The sequence below is a fragment of the Manacus vitellinus genome, unplaced genomic scaffold (assembly GCF_001715985.3).
Source record: "Manacus vitellinus isolate BGI_N305 unplaced genomic scaffold, ASM171598v3 scaffold_4_pilon, whole genome shotgun sequence".
In the NCBI taxonomy this organism is placed as follows: domain Eukaryota; kingdom Metazoa; phylum Chordata; class Aves; order Passeriformes; family Pipridae; genus Manacus; species Manacus vitellinus.
Genome location: NW_021940604.1, coordinates 36038515 through 36062244, shown reverse-complemented (window position 1 = coordinate 36062244; position 23730 = coordinate 36038515). Strand labels below are relative to the sequence as shown.

Sequence of the window (23730 nt, the reverse complement as noted above, 5' to 3'; positions counted from 1 at the left end):
GTATTTAAAAGACTATAGATGTGTCACTTAGGCACATGGTTTAGTGGTGGACTTGGCAGTGCTGGGTTAATGGTTGAACTCAATGACCCTAAAGGTCTTTTTCAGCTGAAATCATTCTCTGGTTCTATGACTCTATACACTCCATTTCTGGCCAAGAAGCCTTACACAGCCTTTTCAGCACAGTTTGTGTAGAGAATATAATTTTACATACAAAGCTAATTTCTTAACTTGTGAGCTTTGATCACAGTGTTTCAGCTAAAGGGCAGCTTCTATTTCCAATGCACTGCTGGAGAAATACTGTTCTGAAGTTTTATGATCTCATTTCCTCTTAGGATATTCAAACACACAAAAAGTTTAAAGAGACCTGTAATTGACCCGCAAAACACTTCGAGAGACCTGCATGCAATTTACAGCAGTAAAAAGTGTTCGAGCGTGGGGGCCCACTCAGGTGTCCCAGGGGACGGCGAGCTCTGACAGACACCTCGCCCCTCAGCAGGCGAAGCCCAAGCGCCGGGCGGGTCCCGGGCTGGGCCCGCACCCTCCGCAGGGCCACACGGCCCAGAGCCTGCCCGCGGCTGCAGCCCCTCCTTCTCTGCCCGCACAAGGGGCCTTCACATGTCTCCTGCGGGGCTCCCTGGCCTCCTCCTCCCTGCACATTCCCGACTGAGGCGGCCTTGGAGCGGGAGGCGAGGCCCAGGCCGTACGGTCTTCCAACACCCGCACGAAACACCCGTGTGTGGCCGAGATCAGCACGAGTGGGACGCAGAGGGCCCGCACCGAGGGGCCCGCACCACAGCGCCTCGGGGCTGGCGCTGTGCCTGATCCCAGATCCCAGCAGGGGCGGTGAGCTCGCGTCCCACTGCCCGGGCCAGCAGGCGCTGCCCCCGCCATGGCGCTGGGGGCCGCCGCAGGTGGGTCGGGCCCGAGGCTCTCGGGGCTGCCCGGGGAGGCGGTGAGGGAGGGGGACCGAAGGCCCCGGGATGGAGGCAGCAGCCTGAGGAGGTGCCCCCACCCCGCGGTGTCAGTGAGTGCCTCTGGCCTTTGGGGACATCTCCCGTGTGTAAACCCCGCGCCCAGGGGTGCCGGTCTGGGGGCTGCCTGGAACACCCCCTGGTACTCCTGGTTCCCCTGGGACAGCCCCCTGGCACTCCTGGTTCCCCTGGGACAGCCCCCTGGCACTCCTGGTTCCCCTGGGACAGTTGCCTGGCTCTCCAGGCGGAAGGCCTCGCGTGGTAAGCCTCGAGTTTTTGAGGAGCAGTTTCCTGAGGAAAGGCTGAGTTTATTTGGTTTATTTGGAAGGAAATGGAAGCCTTCCCATGGAAGTTGCACTGCTTTGGTTATTAATAATGAAGAATATCAGCTATGAGTGTCTTCTCTCAATATTTATTCAGATTCCTAGTTTTTTGATTTGTTACAGGTCTGAATTTTTTTTTGTGTTCATTTCACCCAAATCACAAGTAAGAACACTGTATTGTTGTGTATGGGATAGATTCTGGGATTCAATTAGTGGTGTTAGTGCTCTGCTTGTTAAAAAAAGGTTGCATGGATATGCAAGTATGACAGAATAGTAAAGAGTTATCAAAGTTGCCAGTATTTTTACCTGAAACTGAATATTTCTAATGTCAGTGAATTCAAATGATTGTGTCTGATTACCCCATCCTTTGAAACTGAGAAATCATAGTGCGTCGTCTCTTGCATTTTTCTCAGTGGCTGATGGAAGAAAGCAATGATTAATTTTGTCTTACCACTGAATACCCTGGGTTGGAAGGACCTTGGAGATCATCTGGTTCCAACCCCCCTGACATGGGCAGGGACACCTTACACTAGACTGGGCTGCTCAAAGCCCCATCCAGCCTGGCCTTGAACACTTCCAGTGCAGCTCCTCACTAGCAGAGCATGAGGCACTAAGTCCGTGACTTAGCGTAAACAGTCCATAGCAACAGCCAAAATATCAGGGTGTTATCAACATTATTCTCATAATAAATCCAAAAGACACAGCACTATACCAGCTATTAAGAAAAAATGTCCCAGCTGAAACTAGGACAGGCATCCTCAACTTCTCTGAGCAACACTTTCCAGTATCTCACCACCCTCACAGTAAAGAATTTCTTCCTAATATCTAATATAAATCTACCCTCTTTCAGTTTAAAGCCATTCCCCCTTTTCCTATCACTACATGCTCTTGTAAAAGGTCCCTCTCCAGTTTTCCTGTAGGCCCCCTTTAGGTACTGGAAGGCTGCTATAAGGTCTCCCTGGAGTCTTCTCTTCTCTAGGCTGAACAACCCCAATACTCTCAGCCTGTCTTCATAGGAGAGGTGCTCCAGCCCTCTGACCATCTTTGTGACTCAGACATTTTTTCAATTTGAATAGACTATTAATTGAGCTGAATTAAAGTGTAAAAAGTACTTGTCTATGGACTTGGCTACAATTGCTTGGCAAGTGCCTTCAGTGGTTCAATATTTTTTACAATCTCTAGTGCTTCATAAATTCTTATTTATACACTACATATTCAAATGGGGCTATGGTTATGTTAGTATCTGTAGTATATATGCTTTTTAGAGAGCTAGATTCCTAGAATCTTTTCCTTGTTTTCTAGTACAAACATTTCCTTTCTTTTGAACAATCTCATCTTTCATTCTGCCAATATTAAATTTCTGTCAGAAACCCAAGAGCAAGGTTTTCTAAGTACGATGGATGCTTTCTGGAAGCATACTTGAATGAAACTTGTTCACTGAAAGATACTGGTCTTTTAAAAACTTAGGGAAACCAGCCTGTTCAGGTAAAGGCTGAAAGTGTGAAACTGAAAAGAAAAATGGTGATATTTTAGTCACTAGCCTCTGTATAATCCTCCAAACTCTTGATAATTATCTTTTTTGTGAACTCAGCTTTGAAATTCTACATTGAAAAGCTAATGCAGTCTTAGTAATAAGAAAATCTTGGAGAGATGGCTGCTTTCTTGTTGTAACTTAGCATTATATAAAGGCTGTGATTGTTTTCCACAGTCCAAAATGCCAACTGTAAATTTATACTTTATGTAATTATTACTACCAAATATGAAACTTTGTAAAAGAGTAAGAGTCTGAATTTCGTGGTCTGTCTCTTAAAGCTGCAATGAAAAGTATATCCTCAATTCCTGAACGGAGTGGATTTACACTCAGCTGACTAAACGATCACAATTTTGTTTTGGTAGGGGATGAAATCTGTGCTGACATAAGAATAGATAAATTTGTACCACTGAGTTATAATTTAATTTCTGAACAGTGGGTTTTATAGAATAAATTCCCTTTTCTGGAAATACTTTCATGTCTTTGGTAGTCAAAATAGTAAAGAGACACATGGTAATGGTAGTGTGTGCCAGATCAATTAGATGTTGTTGTAAGTGACACATAAAAAAAACCTGTTGGAGGAGAAAAAGGAGTGCAAAGGGAAGAACTCTCAGCTTCTAGGGAGAACATATACACAATTTTAAACTTCCAGAAAACTCAGGCTTATATTAGTGTTTTTGAATGATCTCATTGAAGAGTGATGCACAGAAACTTTGAGGGGCTGAACTGATTGTTTTATGCTCGTATAATTTTGGGCATACTTGACGTTCCTGCTGTTTTACTTTGCTATTTTGTTTGTGCATTGAAAATGTTTATATGTTCACAAAGTTATTCTTTCAATTTTTTTCCATGATTTTTGGAGTTTCTTCTAGAAAGCTTTTTTTTTTCCCCAGAAATATTCAAAAGATCTAGAATTACAAACGTCTTTTAAAAGGTGGTGGTTTCGGCCTTGCAGAATTTTTCCTGTTAGTTAGGCACTTAAATAGTTTTTTGAAGGTCTCAGCTTTAGCTGCCTGTGGTGCAGCAACTCATCTCACTGAAGTTAGCTGTCCACAGTGCATGTGTGCATCTGATCTAGTCATCTGAACACTGTGTAGTCTGTGAAGAGAAACAAATGGTTCTGGGTCACGACTTAACTTCACCACACAGTCGATGTACAAATAACTTGGTGTATTTTTAATGTTCGAAACCTCTGTTTCTACCCATGGATAATAAAGGAAGTCTAGGCAGCTGTAGCCTTCTAAATTGTAGATTTCTGTTAAGAGAAGATGAATCCTACCTCTGAAATGTTACTGAAATCCTGAGGGATTATGCTTGTTTATGTTCTTAAATTCTCTGAAACGGTTTTAATTGGGGAATGTTAATAAACTCTAAAATATTTTTTCAATGCATTCATATTATTTGTTTTTGGAGAATTTGTAAAACTATTAGAAACTAAAATTATTTAGAAGTTAAATAGTTTGAAGAAAAAAATCATGCTACATTTAAATCAAGTTTTCTCGTGCTTTTAAGTATTTATTATTTTCGATATTATTTCAGCATTTTGAGCTATTAAAAATATGCTGGAGTTATTGGTTAGGCTTGTTTTAGGAAAAGCAAGTTCTTTGCTCAGTGAGTATGTCCACATTACATAACTTTGTGTGTTACGAGAATAGGTTGTTTAAAAATGACACTGTGTATATTAAACCACAGCTGTGGTTTAATATACATTTTTACAATAAAAGCTGCTTAATTGGAACACAAGGCATACTTTGGTTCATCTTGATTATGCAGCTGTCCCATTATCATTGTTTTTTATATACATGGATGACAGTATTATGCTAGACATACCAATTAAATCAAGTTTATTTTATTGTTGCTTAATGTTATGGCCTTATGTGTCTGCAGCTCAGCCCAGTTCCACTGGAGCACTTGCAGGGTTTTGTGCTCCATCACAGTGAGTCAGTATCCTGATTTCTCTTGTGTAAAGCAGAATGAGGTTACAGAGAAGTGGGTAATTTTGTCACCTTTATTTGCACTGTGTAATTGACAGACTAGTTAAAGTAAAAATCATGGCAACAAATCAATTTTTCCTTTTATATTTGTACCTTTAAGGACAGACCATACACTTAAATTTAGAAGGAAAAGCATTTCTTTTTAATATTTAGGACTGTCTGAAGATTTTTAACTGTGTAGTAGTGATGAATGACAATTTATTTCTGTCCTGACAAATCCTCTTATTTTCAAAAAAAAATTTCAAATGTGAAGAAAACTAAGCCCTTGAATGGCCTGGAAGTTAAGTGAGTTACAGTCCATTTCATGTCTTATACTATTAATTTTTTAAATTATTTTCTAAATTGAGATTATAGTGATCTGTGTAACAAGTGAGTGTCCTCTTGAAAGCAATAAGGTTTTGTCGATGACATTTGCAGCAGTTTCTTCCATTATTAGCCATGAATTTCATGGGCAAACTTAGAAATCATGCCTGAGGTCTGCAATTCTTTGACATTAATGAGTATTACTCCAATGTTTAATTATTTCAAACAAGTTTAGGCTTTGGTTTTATGTTGAGGTACTTTATAATTTTAAATCATAGCATAATTTAGCCATCCCCCCCCCCGTTTCTCTGTGACTTGCCTGTTTCCAATATCAGTCAGAAAACTGTGTACCACTCAGAAAGGTAAATTATCTAAAATTCACCTCTCTTACCCATAAAGACCCGTGAAAAATTTCTTAAAAGCTCTAGAGCTGAGGATTCACCTGTGCAAACTGAGTAGCTCATCCTTTGATGTCTTGGTGCAGCATATATTGTGGCTCCTCATGGTAGAGAAATCCAGAACTGCTGAGGAGCTCCAGTGGACATAGGCCCAGGAGCTGGGGTAGGCTCATCCCAAGATCACTGGGGTTTTTCTTCAGCAGGCAGTCCATTTTGATCTGACTGCAAACTCAACTGCACCTTTTTCTAGGTTAAACCTTTCTGGGAGACCAATTACTCTAGTTCACATGTGTTAATGCAAAGAAAAATGAAGGGATCATCCCCGCACTTCAGTTAAAGAGAGAAAATTATTGTTATCCTTGTCAGCCTGTGTTGACACTAGCGCATTCTGGCATGGGGGAAGAAAAACAAAACAACAAAAAGTGTGCACTCAGGGACTGAGTTGTTCAGTTTTATGTAGTTAACAGTGGAGAAAAAAAAATAGAAACATTGAAGTAAGAGGCGGAAAATCATCTTCTGACAGCTGAGAGAGTGGAGAGTGCTAGGGGAGGAGTGGATGCCTTTATGCCAGTAGCGGGCTCAGGGAATTGTCCTTGTTTTTTGAAGATGTCACGTGTTTGACCTCAGCTTCCAGACTTTGACAAGAAGTAATTGGTATGAAAGCGGGGACCACTAACTAGCAAGGTGCAGTCCTTTTGTGGCGGTGCAGGTCCTATTTTTGGAAATAGGAGATTTTATAGGTTGTTAAAACTAATGAATGGCTTAAGTTTAGATGCAAGTTTCACGGCTTTAGTGAATGTTTTCTTTTTTTTTTTTTTGATAATAATGATTGATTTGAATTCTTTACGTTTTTTAACAATAATGTGAAACCTTTCTCCTTTGGAATAGAGTTAAATATATGAAGTTCAGACTGAGAAGAAAACAAACCAAAACTGTGACCATCTGAAACTAGTGGGGTGGGCTTTTTTTTTCTGATTAGTGGGAATTACTTCCTCTTCACATGTTTCAGACCATGTAAAAAACAAGGTAGGACTTACCAGAAGTTTATATCAAAGGTCCTCAAAGAATCTTACACTACATCTCAGTTCCCCTTGGTTATGTAACACAGAGCTGTACAGGACAGTTCATTGCTTATTTTCTAATTATTTCTGCAGGTGAATAGTTGCTCAGCAGCTTTCCATGGTTAGGATCTCTGCAGGGCTGTGGGTCCTGCAGGAGGATTAGAAGGCTGGAGACAGGGAGATCTCTCTTTCTGGTGTTGGAAATCTGGGGACCCAGTCCTGTTTGACAGTGATGTCAACCCATCAGGTCCTCTGAGGGCACTTCCAGTTTGTGGACTGGGGGGGTTGCATAGGGAACCTGTCACCAGATGGTATCTGTGCTGTGCCCTGCTTCTGGCAGAGTTTGCAAGGGGTTGATGGTTCTCTCCTTAACACTCAGTAAGCACACAAATAGAACTTTGTGTGTAAGTACTTATTCCCACTCAGTATCAGATATGTTTTGGAGGATAATTCTTGATCCTTTTGATTCCTGTCGTACATATTTTGGCATTAGCAGGACTAGACTAGTGACTTCTTTCTGCTCTTGGCTTCATACTATTCCCAATCAAGGAAAGTTTTTGGTTTGGTCTAAAACTTTTTTTTTCTACCTAAGCATTGGTGTAATTTCTATGTTGATAGGAGCAAAAATATTATTGATAAAACTCTGTAGCTGCCAATATGCTTTTAGTGGAATGTATTTACATTTGGTGGTGCAGCACTTCCTGAGAGCAACAGATTGCCGTGCAATTTTTGCTAATGCATGGTTGGCCAGCATCCCTCTACTTCTAACAGCATCATCCGGTGTGTTATTTTCTAGAGGACTTTTACAGTGGTTTCTGAGAGAGCAGTTGGTCTTTTAGGGAACAGTGAAAAACCTGAATCAGCCTGTAGAACTCCTGCTTTTTGTTAAACAAGCTTCTCTTTTCATGATCATAAAGGCAGCAAAGAGAAGAGAGATGGTGACAGTGACAGTGACAGTGACAGTGACAGTGACAGAAAGGAGGTGAGAGAGCTGTATGTTCTCCATAAAATCTTTGAGAAATCTACTCTTTCTGGAAATATGCAGGAATATTGCTATTTTTCATTAATTATCTGGTTTTAGACAAGAGATTTTTAAAATTCTGAAAGAATAACTTCTCCAAAAAATGCTTTGATTGTGTCTTGTTTCTAAGGAGAACCAGCTTTGTGATCTGCCTTTTTTTTTTTTTTTAACGGCATCTTTACAAGTAATTATTCTAGAAAAGTAGTGATTCTTTTTCTCCAGAGTAAAAATATCTCCTTAAAATCATTCAGTGTAACACACTCCTACTGTAGGAGTCTGTATAAGATGTTAGAGGAAAAGGCCTTCTTCAAAATCCAAAGTAATTATTAACTAAATTCTATTAACTAATATTTATTAATTAGTCATTAACTAAATGTATGTCCTGAGTGTTAAGGTGGAGTGCTATTTGAAATTTTAAGGATTGTGATTTAAAGCTAAATTAGGTGGTAAGACACAATGGTTCGTATATGTGATTTATTAGGAATACATCTCCTTTAGAAAATGGTATTTTAGGATGTTGTGGGTGAAATATCCCCTTGCTTGTCTGTGTTGTGTTATTACCTTGAGCACTAAGGTTTTTTTATGTTTAAAACACAGTAGTCTTTTTTTAAAACAAAGTAAAAAAATACCTCTCTCTATTTTGGTGATAAGTGGTGAAAAAATGCTACCAAAGTAGTATTTCATACTTTTCACTGTAGCATAGTGGTAATATATCAGTGGCCAGACAGCTAACTTCGTGGGTTTGTTTGTTGGGGTTTTTTTGTAATAATATGTAAGTAGAAATAAACAGAGTACCATAGATAAGAAGGTACTGGTGGTGACTTTGATGATAAAAGGCGCCCAGGCACTCATGACATGCTGATATTAAATGCCATTCCCTGTCTCATACTAGAATGTTGGTCCTTCTGCAACTTCCCTGAATGTAATTTAAAGGAGAATGCCAATACTGACAAAGCATGTTTTGAAGCAGAAAGTAAATCTTTATTTGTCCTTAAAAGGAAGGTGGATCAGAAAGCTTTTGCAAAGCAGTCTCTGGAGATACCAAAATGTTAAATCACTAGTGAAAGCCTTTTTTGTAAGACGTCTTTCTGCGTGCCCTAATTTATGGCTCTGCTCTGCAAAGGAACTTTATAAGAATGGAACTTGCCAGACACTGTTTGAGTAGTATCTGGGTGCAGCTTCTATTTAGAAGATGAGATAATTTGGGAAGCACCTTTCAGGTTCAAAGCTGAATGTTTTGAATACCTTACTGTTGCTATTTACTCTTCTTTCAGTGTGGTTCCATGTATTTCATTTTATTCACAGCTTTGAAAGCAGTTCAATTAATTGCATAGTTCTGTATTTGTAAACATTTCCTTTGATGTATAAGGTAAACAAGAGTCCTACACCAGTTAGTTGTCCCACAGGGGTGCTAATCCTTTGAGGATGAAAGAATTTGAGGACAAAAGTGTAGGAAGTGATTTTTATTATTATTATTATTATTATTATTAGTCTGGGAGTAGTATTTTTTCAAGAAAAAATACATTAAACAACTGAATTAAATTGATGTAGAATTAGGAAAAAACAAGCAATTAGATAGGCTAGTTATTTTTAGTTATTTTTAATTTATTTTTTACCTTTTTTGTTCCCAAGTCCTGTGCTGTTGCCCATGACATAATCATCTAGTTAAATATTTTCTTTTTCTGACTCCTAAAGTGCCTTTTGCCCCATCCTCATTGTTTGTACCAGACCTGATGAAACTGTCTTCTTCACTTACCTTACTAGCCACTTACATCACCTTGCAGCTGTCTGCATAGACCTTTTTGCAGGCTTGAGGCTTAGTGTATTCTTAGAACTTCCAAGGGTAACAGTACCAGGTGTTCAAAATCAGAGACTACCTCAAAGTTTTATCTTTTGAGCACTTTAAACTCATGGTAAAAAATTATACGTATTGTGTTTAAGTGTAAATAATCCCCCTGTGATTTCTTTAGTCATGGGCTTAGGGGTTTTTCTGGTAAGGAGGAGGGGGTGTCAAAGGTTTTTTTTGAGGTTAGTCTTTTTAGTGTCTTCATCTTTGTTTTAGTCAAGATAACATTTGAATTTAAAATTTTGCTCGAATAATCCTATTTAAAGTGCGTGCTATTTCCACAATTATTTTCAAACATTGCCTCAATTTTATTTTTATAGCTGGAGTACAGCTCATGTATGTTTTATTCTCACACTGCACACAGATGCTTGTATTTCTACTCTTCTCCTTGATGATTTAGGAATGCATTAGAAACAAAAGAATTGGTCTCGCTGTTAAATAGTTTTCAAAGTCAAGAAAATACTGTGCATAATTTCCTTAAAGGAGTCATAGTGAAGTAATGTTTTTGTTTTCTATTTTTCTAATGCAGTAGAAATCAAAGATGGAAGAGAAAATCAAATTTGGTATTTGAAAATATCAAAACTAGCATTGGCTTTTGCAATTATCCACTCGAAACCACCAGGGAAGAGTTCCAAAGAATATACTGAGCATCTTGCCAAAACTTTATCTGAACAAGATTTTGGATGGAAGTGGAAAGTTGAAGTGCTGGAAGCTGAAGTTCTTCGATTAAGACAAGAACTTCTTTTGAACCGGATCTGTCCAAGATTCTGCTTGGAAAATAGTAAGTTTCTCAAATAATTTCTGACTATGTTTCAGTAGCAGGGGACCAAATAGCTTTCATGTTGCCTGTAGCATTTCTTTTGCCTAGATATGAGAGTCTTCAGTGTACAGCTTTCTGGTTTTTTTCCAAAGCTCTGAAGTAGTGGAACACTTAATTAATTTGTAATGGGATTGTGCTTGAGAATTTGGTCCTTAAGCAGAATTTACATATTTAACCCTCAGAATCAATATGTATTATACAGAATAATTGCAGCAAAAATTGTCAATAAATGTTACTCTATAACCTTGGAGATACTAGTTTGTAAGAATACTGATGTACCCTATTTATATTTGGAACAGGTCTTAAAGACATCTTGCATATTTTTTAACGACTTTACAGATGTTTAAAATCTGAATTTAAGCCTAATGCGTTGGAAGTGCTAATCCCTAATATGTATAACAGGAAGGCTGGGCAGGCAAAAGACTGTATGTCTGCTGATTCTCTTAGTGTATTGAGACTCTGGATGGGTGAATGGGGTTTTTTATGGCATATGATAAAATATTGTGAGTCTGATATTGTAGGACTCAGGAAGGAGGCTGTTAGTTAAAGAAGATGAAAAAAAAAAATAAAACTAAAACAGATGGGTTCAAACAGCACTGTTTCTCTAACTCGTGCGTGTGGAGTGAGTCATGCTTGCTCCAGGAGATCAGTGGCACAGAGTGAGCTTGGAAATCAGGCAGTGGAGAATGTCTCCAGGTTCTGGGAAGATGTTTCCCTGGGAGAAGGAGGTCAAAATGCTCTGGGCTGAAAGAGAGAGTTTGCTGTTGAGGGGATCGCTAAAATCAAGATGAATAGTTGATTTATGACTTGAGATTTTTAGAAGTTTCCCTCATAGAAAACTTGATGAGGCTTTACCACACTGCTTTTGTACTGAAACAGTGGCTTCTTTATTGCCTTGTGAGATTTCTAGTTTCTAACTTTGACTGATGGGGGGATGCATTATTAGACTTTAGCTAGAAGCTCTAATGATTTATTTATTTAATTTTTATAATAGGCTTTTCTCTCTAGAAAAGTGATTTAATGACCGTTCATACTTACTTATTGTTTATGTGTCAATTCTCTGCAACCTGTTCCAAACATGAAGTCTAAGAGTAAAAGTAGCTTTTAGAGAGATTTCAGGAGAGATTTCTTAACATCTAATGTCTGATGAGGATATTCTAATTGTGGATTAAGCAGAACATAGTAAACACTAATCGATTAGCAAAACATAACAAATAAAACCAATTCATCTGCAACTTCTGTGTTCTAAGTCTTGTTTTTGAAAGAGTCTTTAAATTTTAGTTGTGAGAAGGGAAGAGAAAAGCAACCATCCCAGGCAGATAACACCCCTTGCAAAGGTGGTTAATTTTCATTGCCCTAGTCACAGTGAAGTTTGTTCACAGATATGAAATGTGTTAAATCTTTTGTAATTTTAGATGTCGACAGCTACACTAAATTTCTGCGCTTTCTTCTTTACCTGTACAGGGAAATAGCGTGCTTACTCTGCAGTTTATGGTTCACTTGACCCATTGCAATATTCACTAATATGGATGTGGGGAATTGTCTGAAAAATTCAGTCTGCATTCTGCTCGTAGTAGTCTGACTAGCTTAGAAAGAGTGCTATGATTCCCAAATCACTTAAGTAAGCTGCTCTTCATGGATAGCTTTTTTAATTTTTCAAGGTCTCAACATATCTGACCAAGTCTAGTTTTTTAGTGAAGCCAAACTTTAATTTCAGTCTATTTTTAGCTAATGGACTCATAAATAGTAGAGATGAGTATCTGTTGTCCATAATCCTTCTATATTTCTTGATTTCTCTGGAGTTCAAAACCAGCACCTGACTGATTTGAAGGACTAGTGTGTAGCTGCTTTTTCCTTGAAATGTTTATTTTTGTGACTACAGTGTTTATAAACCTGTTAGGCAGAAAACCTCTTGACATATGAAATATCTGTGGGAGTTCACATCAACCCCAACTGTATCACACAGTGTCCGAGAAAAGTAGGGCATAGTCTTCCCCTTCAGTTTCTCTTAACCACTTGAGTGTAAGAGCACGAAAATATGTGGAAAATCTGAACTGAATAGATTTCTTCATGCACGTTTTCCTTAGCTTTGAAAGGACACTTTCAGATTCTTGGAGTGTAACTTTGAGATGGCCATTTTTTCTTATGATATTTTGTTCTTTTGGCTCTTTGTTTTTTTTTCTTCTTTAATTTTGGTATGGCATGTGATCTCTTTTGATAATGGATTTGAGCCATATGTTATTTTGGAAAGAGGATGTTCATCATCAGATGTAACTGCTTAGTGGGCATTCATGATTACAGTGACATTGGAGACAAATGCCCAGTCTCTTGCTTTTTGAGTAAAGTAAGATTGTTACTGATACCAGATGGGCTATCTGTTGGTGAGATCTATGCATTCCTCTGGTGATCGAGTTGGTGATATATATTAATAGTAGAACACCTGTGGTTATTATATATAGGAAGATGGTCATAGGAGCAAAGCCTTCCTGAAATAGGGGCTACTACACCACTGACATCTTCTGCTGCAGGGAAAATAAAAAAATCCTTTCTTGTGTGTTGTGCCAGTTTTGAGATTTTTTCAAGCTCATGGAGATTAGAAGCTAGAGGTGGTTACTGCTGAGATATGGAGACATCAGGAGCTTGAATCTAAGTTGAGAAAAAAAGTGGTAGAAGTGCTGTTTCATCCTGTTCACTTGAAAGCTACTGTGGATCCATCAAGCCATTTGTATAGTTTTTTGTTGATGGTATAGGTAGCCCGAGTGTACCACCTAATATCACACCAGAGACATGCTCTTTAGGGATGAGGATAGCTAGGATTGTTCTGAGTACCAAATAATCTGCTGATATCATGGATCCTTTTCCTCCTCTACTCATTTCTCCAGCCTCATTTTTGGAGTTGGTATTCTGCTTAAAATAATGCAGCCTCTTAAAATGGTTTCAAACCCTCAGCTTTTATGTGGCTTTCTTGCATTTTGTTTAACAACCCTGTAGATAAAAGAATGCCTGGGTTTCACAGAGTCCACTAACAGAAAATCTCATGCAGTAAGGATAACATATTGCATTTGTTTCTGCTGGTCCCTCTTCAGAATTGAAGAGTTTGAGTCCTTCAGCCAAGGTTCACTTTGCAGCTGTATCTTCCCTGCTCTGCATTCTGAGTGTGAGAGCTTTCCTCTCCCACCTGCTGTTTGTAATAATAATAGTAGGTCTTTTCAGAGGCTTCAGGAATGATTAGAGACTGCCCACGGAGTTTTATTTCCCTGATGTGAGAAATTTGTGAGCTCTTTGAAGCTGTGATACCTGTTTTCCCTCTCCACATAAAGTTGCACACAGCATGGATGTGCAAACACATGAAGGAGAAAGAACAAAGAATGCATTTTTTTAAAGATATGTTGTCTAAATTATTTTTGTCCCATCTGAACAGTTCTTCGTTCTCAGAGACCCTTAAAAAGTTAAAGGTACCTAACTTCGGGGGAGGAGCATGCTTTGCTGCAGGTACACTGTTTGGTGGTGTGAGCTGTTACAGTTTAATGTGTTTATAAAATTGCTGTAGTGTATATTCAATGACTGTGCTGTGTCTGCAAGTTCCTGTTCCGTTGCCTTTCTGAATACAAGGACTCTATTCCTTGGTGGTGCTTTTGGCTGTACGTCAATCATCATCATCTGAGGAGGAGAAGCAAATCTTTTTGTAATTATCTGTTCATTATTTTTCACCTTGACAGTATTGTCCTGACAACTATGCCCATGAGTAGAAAAAAAGTCAAATTTCATATTAAATCAAAGTTTCCTGCCTTTCTTTGATTCAGATTGAAATTTCACAGTAAGGAGGATATAAACTTCTTGGTGTTATTCCAAGAATAAGGATATAAAGTATTTGAGCCTTCTGTTGTCACTTTGCTTTGGGAGCTACATGAAAAGATAAAGGGTCTTACAAAGCACTGATAAATTGATAGATTCATGGATTGAAGCACCTGTCCTCTAAGACAAATTCCTTCACTGTTATCAGCTCATAAAATCAATGATCATATTGTTTCTTGGCAGGCTCTTTTAAAGAGCTCTGAAAAGCCTGCGGCTGTTACTCCGACTTAAGAAGGCATAAATGCAGTACTCTACACTTTTTTTTTGCCAAGCACATATTTTAAGAATGACAATTTAAAGGGTAGATATTTACTGCCATGGTTGGTTTCAGCTGATGCTCTTGAAGGGTTCCAAATCAATTATCCAGGGTATATGTTTGGCAAAACTTGTATCAAGTGTGTGTTCTCCCTTCCTTAGCTTCACTTTCAGTCTTGGTTCATGTTGTTCCCTTCTTATGCAGTGGGTAGACATAAAATGTCTGAACTGCTTGCTCCTCTAATTGAAATAAAAATCAGATTCTTTCCACACTGTCCCTTTCTAGAATTAGTTTAGTCTTCCTTTTATAGATAATTTACAGTAGAACTTCATCTGCCATGCCCTGAAGTCCCCTCCTGTTCTCAGCCTCAACAGTAGCGTGTGGCTGCCAATCCACCCTACTGTAGCGTGTCTGTGTGTTTAGGGAAACTTTGAACTCTGAGTCAGAATGTGATTAATGTGAATGTCTTGATATTTAACTGTACCCCGAGGCTGTGTTCGACCTTGCAGGATATTCTATTTCCTGTGTCAAAGAAGCAACTTGTATCTCTTTTGGGAATAAGAGCCAGGAAAAAAAAATTGTATCTCCTGCTTCACTCCTTAACTTGGTGTGTTCCTTGAGGCATTTAGTTGTATGCGTGGAAAAAGGGAGCAGCTTCCTTTGCAGATTAGTATGAATGAAGACACTTCAGTCTCCTTTTTTCTTACTTCAGACTTCTCAGACTTCCTGTGTAAGTAGAAGCATACAGAACTGGAACCAGCCCACTCAACAGCTGAAGTAAAACTGATTATAAACAATACCCAACTCCAATTTACCAGCAGCCTTGGTTTGGGTCATAGAATTCAGCCTTCCCTTCCCTTTCTGTTTCCCTGTAAGTCATGGCTTGGGTATTTCTTGCTCAATGGAAAGAGGTGGAAACTCTGGGTGCTCATCTTAAAGCCCCAGCATTTCCTTGGTGGGCAAAGACAGGATCAGATAAGTTCTGCTTTGATGGTGGCAGGAAAAGTGATGGCCAAATCTTTTCTGACTAATTTGATCTCAAATTTCTGAAAGGGCAAAACTCTCCATCATGACTTAATGTAATTTGTGATGCTTCCTCTGCCTCCTTACATTAAAAGGAGTGGCGAGAGAACATAATTGATGATAGATTTTGTTTAAGCTCATTTTCAAAGAGAAACCAATCAGATGAATTCAGAAAGGTCAGACCAAAACATGCAGATTCCTTCGTGAATATGTTATCTGCAGCCTCATAAAGAAGTCTTCCTTGTTAGTGGAGATAGCAGCAGTCCAAATCTAGCTGAATAATAATAACACATTAATCTATTAGGAGAAATTATTTCCCTCTCCAGAAAGTAGATTAAATAGTGTGAAATGTTTACATCTGCTGTGAGTAGCACTTAGCAACAATTTTAGTTCCTATGGCATGGTAGTAAGGTGGAGGACTATAGGCTGGAATTACCAAGTTACCGTGGTATGTTTACATAAAAGCTATTTCTTCAAGTTGGTATGTTTGAATGAGCTGCTGTTACAGATTGCTGTGTCCTGTCAGCACTTTCTCTCCCCTGGTATTTGGCAGAAAGCAAGAAATGCAAAAGCATGACAGTTGTAAAGGAATTGTCAGCCCCTGAGCGGTACCTTTGACTTCTTCCTTTGTATGCCTTCCAAGGTGAGAGGATTCTCCATTGGGCAGCAGTCAACACTTAGTTTGGTGTTGCCGTGGAAAACAGTTCTGATTATTTTTGTCTGGTGCTTAGGGATGTGATGTTTCTGCATAAAGACATTCTTCCTCCCTACATCTGCCTTTCCTCTCCCTCTCCGACAAAAAAAGAGTATCCTTCTCTCCATACAGATCTATAAGGGCAGCCCAGTGTGTCATCTCAACATTTTTTTCTCTAAGGCATAATGGGTGTCAGACAGACAGTACTTAAAAAATGAACTATCATTTGACATCTAAAGTGTACTAATGTACTCCCGTGCTTCTACCAGTGGAAATAATGCAAGTAGGCAGCATTGCAAGGAATGTCTCACAACCTAAAAAGTATTTTATTTTTTATGAGGAGAGCAGAGAATTGTGAACAGATCTGTGAGATGGCAAAAATGAAGTTAAATTGTGTTTAGTACAGATTTATAGGAATATGGCTCTTGCAATATGATGATGAGATAAATCTGTTCTCCATAATTGTAGTGACACAATGGGGAACTTTATGAAAGCTGAGGCCTTTTCAGGATAATTAAATAAGTTAATTTGCAATCTGGAGAAAGCACCAGCTGGAGTGTAATGATTCATTGAAATCTCAGAGTACTGCTCCTTCCATGGATAACAGGTCTGTTTTGGTTGTGGAAACTTTCTCCCTTTGAAAGCAGATGCTTTCTATCTTATCCATTGGCATTGCTACAGCTGTTCTAAGCACATACTTAGGGTAAAGGGACCCAAGAAGCATCCTTTTCTTTCCAGATTTCTGTGTAAGGAACCCATTCAGAGGTAAAACCAACCCAGTTGTCCCCACAAGAGGAAATGTTTGTTATTATTTTATTAGTTGCCTGTATAGATCAAGTTCCTCATAAGATGAATGGTGATTATTGGGAATAAGGTTCATAAAAGCAAGTGGGTTCAGAATATAGTATAGATTAATTTCTTTTCTTCTGGGTAACAATGGTAGTTTTGGGGAAAAATAAACGTATGTGGTAAAAACAGGTTAAGAAGTGTGGCCATGGCAATTAGGATCCTCTCACCAATAAGTCTACTGTAGGAAGCTAAGGATCAGTCAAATTTTTCACTGGAAATACAGAATCACAGAATGGTTGACACTGGAAGGGACCACTGAAGTTCCTCTTTTCCAAGTCCCTTGTCAAGCATGGCCACCTAGAGCCAGTTGTGCAGGACACAGCTGTGTCCAGGCAGCTTCTGAATGTCCCTGTGAATGGAGATTTCACAACCTCTTTGGGCAGCCTTAAGCTAACTCAAGCTTAGAATCTCAGTTCCTCAAGCTAATCTTTGTTTGTGTCCTTGTGTATATATGAAGAGAAAAACTAAGTTTTTATACCATGGTATATTCAAGAAAAGAGGGGGTTTTTTAGGAAGGAATACTCTAGCTGATTTCTTAAGGAGTCCACCTCATTTCAGCCTTCATTTCATCCATGTCATTGGCTGATACTTCATGTCTCTTAGCAAAGCTCAGTTTGGTTTGCAATGTGAAGCATTTTTAATAAGACATAATATTTCCAGTTCAGTACCACCAGTTCAGACCTGCAGTCTGTAGGTAACATTAATTCACTTAGTATCTTGAAATATCCCCTATCTAGCTTAGAAATCAAATTTCAGTCATGTCATTGAGATGGTCAATATTGTAAAGATTGTCAGATCTTTTGTCATACTGCTTGATGAGCATTAACTGACCCAGACCTGTGTTTGTCACCTGATTATTTATCCTTTCATATCTTTACTGCAAGTATTCTTTATTTGACTTGAACTACAAAAGACTTGTGCTGTCATCTACAGAAATCCCCTAAAATGAATGTTTATATCCTCAAAATCCTTCTCAGTTCTTACTGAATTCTAAACATTTAGATGCTTTATGTTAGCAAAATCCTTAACAAATTGAAGTATATGCTTCTAAGCCTTCAGAGAAGCATTTATCCCCCGGCATTGAGCAATCCATTGAGAATTTTAGATACTCAATCCTATATTCATTTCTGTGAAATTATTCCTAAATGGGATAAAGTATGTCAGCATGCACCTTAGCATAAAAAAGTATAAAAAAAGCACCCTAGATTTAAACAGAGGACATTTTTTTTCCAAGGTGGTTATAAAAAAACATGGAAATGCAGATGAAAAGTGTGGGATACATGGCTTCTAAAATTTCTTCTTGGAGAATCCTAGAATCTTTTTATTATTTTTTCGTTATTATTTCAGAATAGTGAAAACAGAAGTTTGGCTTGGTTCCAGGTCAGGACAACAATGGTGTGCCAAATATATGGCACACCATTGGGTTTGGGTTGGGTTAGGGGGGGCTGTTTTTTTTTCTCAACCAGCCAGCTTTGTTAGTAATGAAAACAGCAGAATAGAGACGTTTACATATGAAGAAAAGGCATGTGGGTTTTTTAATAAGAGAATAAACCTGATTCATTGTTCATATAAAGTGCACTTCAAACAAACCAATCAATGAAGATTAAATGAGGAATAACCGATAGTCCTGAAAAATGCAGAAGTGGACATAATTTCACATAGGTTTTCATTTCCTTTTAGAGGTTATTGACTGAACACCTACTTGGAAAGCAGAATGCAGTATCATCAAAGAGGTTTCCAAGATTGTCTCATTTTTAATTGCCTCTTTCTTTTAGAAATGGAACTGAGCCTATCGAGTTTTAAGAGAACTTTAAATGTCTAATGTCATTGTTTTTGATTTTCAAGTGATAATCCATGCATATGCTCACACAGTGAGAGAGTATTAACAATGTCTAATGCTTGAAACTGAAGTAATTTTTTCTTTGCAGAATTCAGATAATGTATTCACTTTGTTTCTTGCCTCTGCCACCTTCAAGCCTGTTTTCTGTTCTACAATCCCTGTTGGTGGTGGAGCTGCAGATATATTAAGTTTTTCAAAAGACTGGAAGACCATTTTATCATTTTACAACAAGTTCATGAGCTGAGGACCCTTCTTCAGTTTTTAAATGTTGAACTACATATGGCATGTGACCTTCCTCATTCAAATGCTGTCTGGTCTGTGGCAGTACACAGGTGTCTAAAAAGCATCTTTCACCACCCCTGCTCCTGGCTACAGGCTGCCTCTCAACCCATGTTAGGTATGAGAGAATGAATTTGGGAGATGGGGTTGATTTTGGTGTTTACCAGAGCTCTACTTCCTCAGGACTAGCTGAAGAGTCCCCATTCTCTAATCATGAGGCTGGTTGGCACCTCACTGCCCCAACAAAAGCCTCTGTGTTTTGTGGTCCCACTGCAGAATGTACATGTGAGTTCTAGTACCTACACACCTTGCTGACGTACCGTACACAGTTTGCAAGTCACTCCCCTGTCCCTTAATGATTTCTGGTTTTCAGGCCATAGTCTTTCTGCAGTGGTGAGTATATTTAGAGGGATGTCAGTTCTTCAGCCTTTGCACCCCAAGGCTCTTCTTGTGACCATATCTTGCTTTGCTTGGGGCTCAGGATCTTGCTTTTTTTTTCAGCTCAGAATCTTACAGTAGTAAGGAGCTAAAGTCCTAAACAGGAATTAAGAGTTTAAATATTTCCTTAATCTTATGTGACATATTTAAGAAGGCTGCAAAATTGCTCATGACCAGAGATTTAATTACTTATATAAAGGCATTGTAAAATTTGTGATCAGTTTACATACACTAAATTTTCACATTTCTTGTTCCAATATATTTATAGTCAAATGTTCTTGAAATTACTGTTTAAAGATTCCTGTTAGTGTGAGGCAAGCTTAATGCTGTTTGTTGGGGTTTTTTTTCTGTACTTGATAACCACATGGTGTGAATGTCAAGACTGCTTTCTTCTTTAAATAATAGGTCAGTACAAAGTGATTAGTGTAACTTCTTTCAAGAAATAAATTATAAGCTATTTCTAGGCATTTTGAGGGAAATAATAAGTATCGCCTGGTGGGTTATTTATTTGTCTTTTTTTAAAGATAACTGCCATCTCCCCAAATGACTAGAACATATAAACGAGTAAACATTTTTGAAGCATTTTGTCTTACTCATTTAACTGGGAATATGCTGATATTGGGGACTGTAACACGGTTTTCTGGAAGCTCATCATGGGACAGGAGTTTGATATGTCAGTGAATAGAAACCCAAGTGTAAATGCAACATTGTCTCCTGCTGGAAGGAGTGTTTCATTGAACATGGTATCTCTTTTATTTGAGAACAGCTCAAGTTTGGTTCCTGTGGATATTGCTGTACTATCCTTCCATTTTTCTTCTCTTTTCTTCTCCTTTCTTTCACCTCTGCTATTTTTTTTTCTTCCACAAGAGAATCAGTGAACATACATATGGATTTTTTTGCACGTAGTTCTTGCTTTCTTCTTTTGACTTCTGGCATTATATCCGCATGAGCAATTTTCACATTGCCCCGTGGGATTAAGAACAGGAATAAAATACCCTCATAGTGGAACTCACAGTAGATGGATTCCCTAGAAGGGCTTATTTTCCTTAAATGACACCAAAACCAACTTTCAGGTTTTTTCTTCTGGAATGTGTTTTGCTCAAAACCCTAGGGAGAGAAGATATGAGAGATTGGTGCATGTTCATGGGAAGCATGCTTTGCTTCTTTGCTTGCTTTCCAAGTTAGGGGCACACAGGGCATTTGGAAACAGTGTTATTCTGTAAAATGCTAGGCTGACCTTAAAAGCCCAGCTTTTCCTATGTCCTGGGAAAAGCAGTTATTTCCCTACAGTTGACCCTTTCATTTTGAGTCAATTGTTACGAATCCTGTGCAGTTTGAATACGTCTGAATGTTAAAGGCATGAAATTCAACAATAAATAAATAAACCATGTTTCCAGTTTTGATCTTGGTAGCAGTACTGTCATTGGATGATCTGGTATGTTTTCAGGGACTAAAGTAATGGTCAGAATTCAATTTGAAATTGTAAATTTAGTGAAGTCTGTATAAAAATTTTTGAGTAGTGTTTTATTAGCGCACAGCACACTCTGGATTACTGTGTTAAAAATGCTTTCTTTAACTTGCTATGAAATGAAACATTTATTTCCTTTTAGGCCAAACCAACTATAAGCTCTTTTATTAATTTAAGAATACCAAGAGAGAGGAGTATGGTATTGCTTTGGATCCTTGTGGAAAATATGAAGAGTATATAGAAGTTTTTTAAGAGAGGAGAAGCAATTTGTGGCTGTAATTTCTGCCCTAGTAAGCAGAGCAGAACTAGATGGGGTTCTAGCTTTGCCTCGTGGCATCAAGATGCTTATGTGCACTGGTCTTCCACTTCACTGCTCTTGCTTGTTTTGTGTGATCTTTTTGCGTAGGTTGCATGTAGAACAGGTGTCTGTTGTCACCTAGTACTGTGTTTATGCCAAGAGGTACTGTCTTAAATGTATTTAATGTGAGAAATGGGATGAAAGAGATTCTACAGTAGTACACAAAAGTAATTTATTGGTGTGAATGCAATGCATACCTTCTGTAATGTAGTTTGGCTGTCTTTGAAGAAGATGAGATGAGATAGATGGTGACTGGAGAAGCTTTTGATTCTGAATGTTTTTCTCTGTTAAATAATAAAAAAAATCAAGTGTAATGTTCTGTTCAGCTTTGACTCTGTTAGAATTCCTTACCTGACTGGGGAGAAAGAGTACACATAAAGGAGAATATCTTATTTGATGCAATTATAGTAACAGACTTTCACTGTCTTTTAAAAGCAGTCGAAGTTCTTGAGAGTAAAAGTAGTGAAAATGTTTGGGGCACCAGAAATTTGCATGCATTTTCTTCCCTGGGAATTAATGGGAGTATAGATACTCACTTAAATTGTTTGTGTTATATCTACCTAAATTATATATGTGAAAACTTAAAATTCCTGATAGTTTGAAACTCAAAATTGCTGTAAGCATAAAACACCTTGTTCACAAATAGACACTACCTTGTGAAAGTTTTGACTTTAATTTAAAAATATCATCTTCTTTGACAGCTATATTCTAGTCATGGGAAGTTCTTGGGGAGCAAAATACACATGTAATATGTGATTTTTGCCTGAAAGCACCTTCCATAAACATACATAATGAAACATTGCACAAATGTAACTTTCACCTTTGCGTTTCAGGAAAACCAGGTACCTCTGCTGAAACTCTTCTGAATCAAGAATCTATAAACCCTACGAATTACTCAAGCCAGCTAGAAGACTCTGGATGTGATGTCTCTAATGACTCTGCATTTGATTCTTTAGGCATAGCTTCAGATTTTCACCAATCTGAGCATAATGTCAAAGTTCCCCCATTGAATCTTTGCCATAGTAGCAAGGAGCAATCTCTGACTGCTCCAGTACAGTTTTTGCAACATTTGCTTGAAATAAGAAAACTGTCAGAAGGAGGAATTCTTCAAGCAGATTTCTCAGAGCTTGAGAATGATTCTTTCACCATATGCAATTCAGTGTCTCAGTTACTTGATGGACTGACTGTTTTTTACAACAGTCCTAAATTTCCAGTTTCGAATTTTCTTACTGAAGCAGTTTGTGTTTTGGTCAGTTTAATAACTGATACTAAACTATCTAATCATGTTTTAAAAAAGTGTTTCAAGAAGCTGGAAGAATTTAAGAAAAATCTAATTCAAATTATTTTAAGAAACAGCAGTGTCAATAGGGTAAGTTTAAAATATCTTCCATCTTTCCTACCCCACTTCAGTATAATGGAATATTCTCCTAGTTTTATGCACTTCTTAAATATCAGTTTGCCTTATTATATTTCGAAGAATACCACTTTGAGATTTTTGTGATTGTTCTTTTTTGTTATATGGGCAATAAATGCTCTAAAGCATTTGAAACAGTTCTTGTTCATGCATGCAAGAAGTTCTATCCTGTTCCTGAGTATAGGTCTTTTAAGAACGGATAAAAAGGCAGTTAAAAGCAACTTTATAGAAAATGTGAGAGAAAAACACATTGTTTCTCTTGCTGAAGATATATTGTAGATATTCACAAAGTAATGAATATACAATTATTTTTATTCTTTTTTGACCACCTAGATAAAATAGGTTGGTTTACTGCAGAAGGTCTGTCACTCTCTAGATATTTGCAAATTTCTGTTTTAAAAATAGATCAGCAAATGAGTGAAGAATTCAGAAATAGCACGTCTCCAGCACAAACAGTAAATAGCACTGCCTTGCATTTTGTTTGTACACATCAGTCCGTGCTGTTCCATGCACCATCTTGTTAGTGTCCTCATTCAACTGAAATATGCCCGGCCTGTCTTCATAAGATGCCCCATAAGTAGTGGATTCCGTTGCCTGTCTTAGGATTTTTGGTTTTCATTCTGACTTTTAGAGTAACTTGGAACAGACATGATGGTGGTATTGTTTGAGACTTAGATGTACCAATTTAGTGTCCCCATGTATGCAACTGCACTATCATTATAATAAATGAGAATCCTCTGTAATCCTTGGAACCTAAAGAATGCTGACGAGGTACTAGGTGCCTATTTTAAGGTGAGCTCCAAAGTTGTCTTTAGACATGTGCTGCACGTGTGGATGGATGTACCCATTTGCCTTAATTTCATATGAATCCCACTATGTATTGACTATTTACCCCAGAATAGAAACATCAAACAAACATTATTACCAAATTAAGAGGGAGTTGGCTGGGAAGGATATACCTGTATTTTGGTTAGAAAGCATTCAGAAT

At 38.1% G+C, this 23730-nt stretch overlaps 1 protein-coding gene across 1 annotated transcript in view; it reads left to right on the top strand.

Annotated features, from left to right (window-relative positions):
* Positions 1 to 457: 457 nt before the first annotated feature.
* The window catches only part of MEI4 (meiotic double-stranded break formation protein 4), a 71731-nt gene continuing 48458 nt past the window's right edge, over positions 458 to 23730 (top strand). The window contains exons 1-3 of the mRNA XM_029962795.1: positions 458 to 911; positions 9978 to 10229; positions 22162 to 22697. Of these exons, the coding sequence (XP_029818655.1) occupies positions 890 to 911; positions 9978 to 10229; positions 22162 to 22697 (810 nt within the window). The 5' untranslated portion in view covers positions 458 to 889. The remainder of the gene's footprint in view (positions 912 to 9977; positions 10230 to 22161; positions 22698 to 23730) is intronic.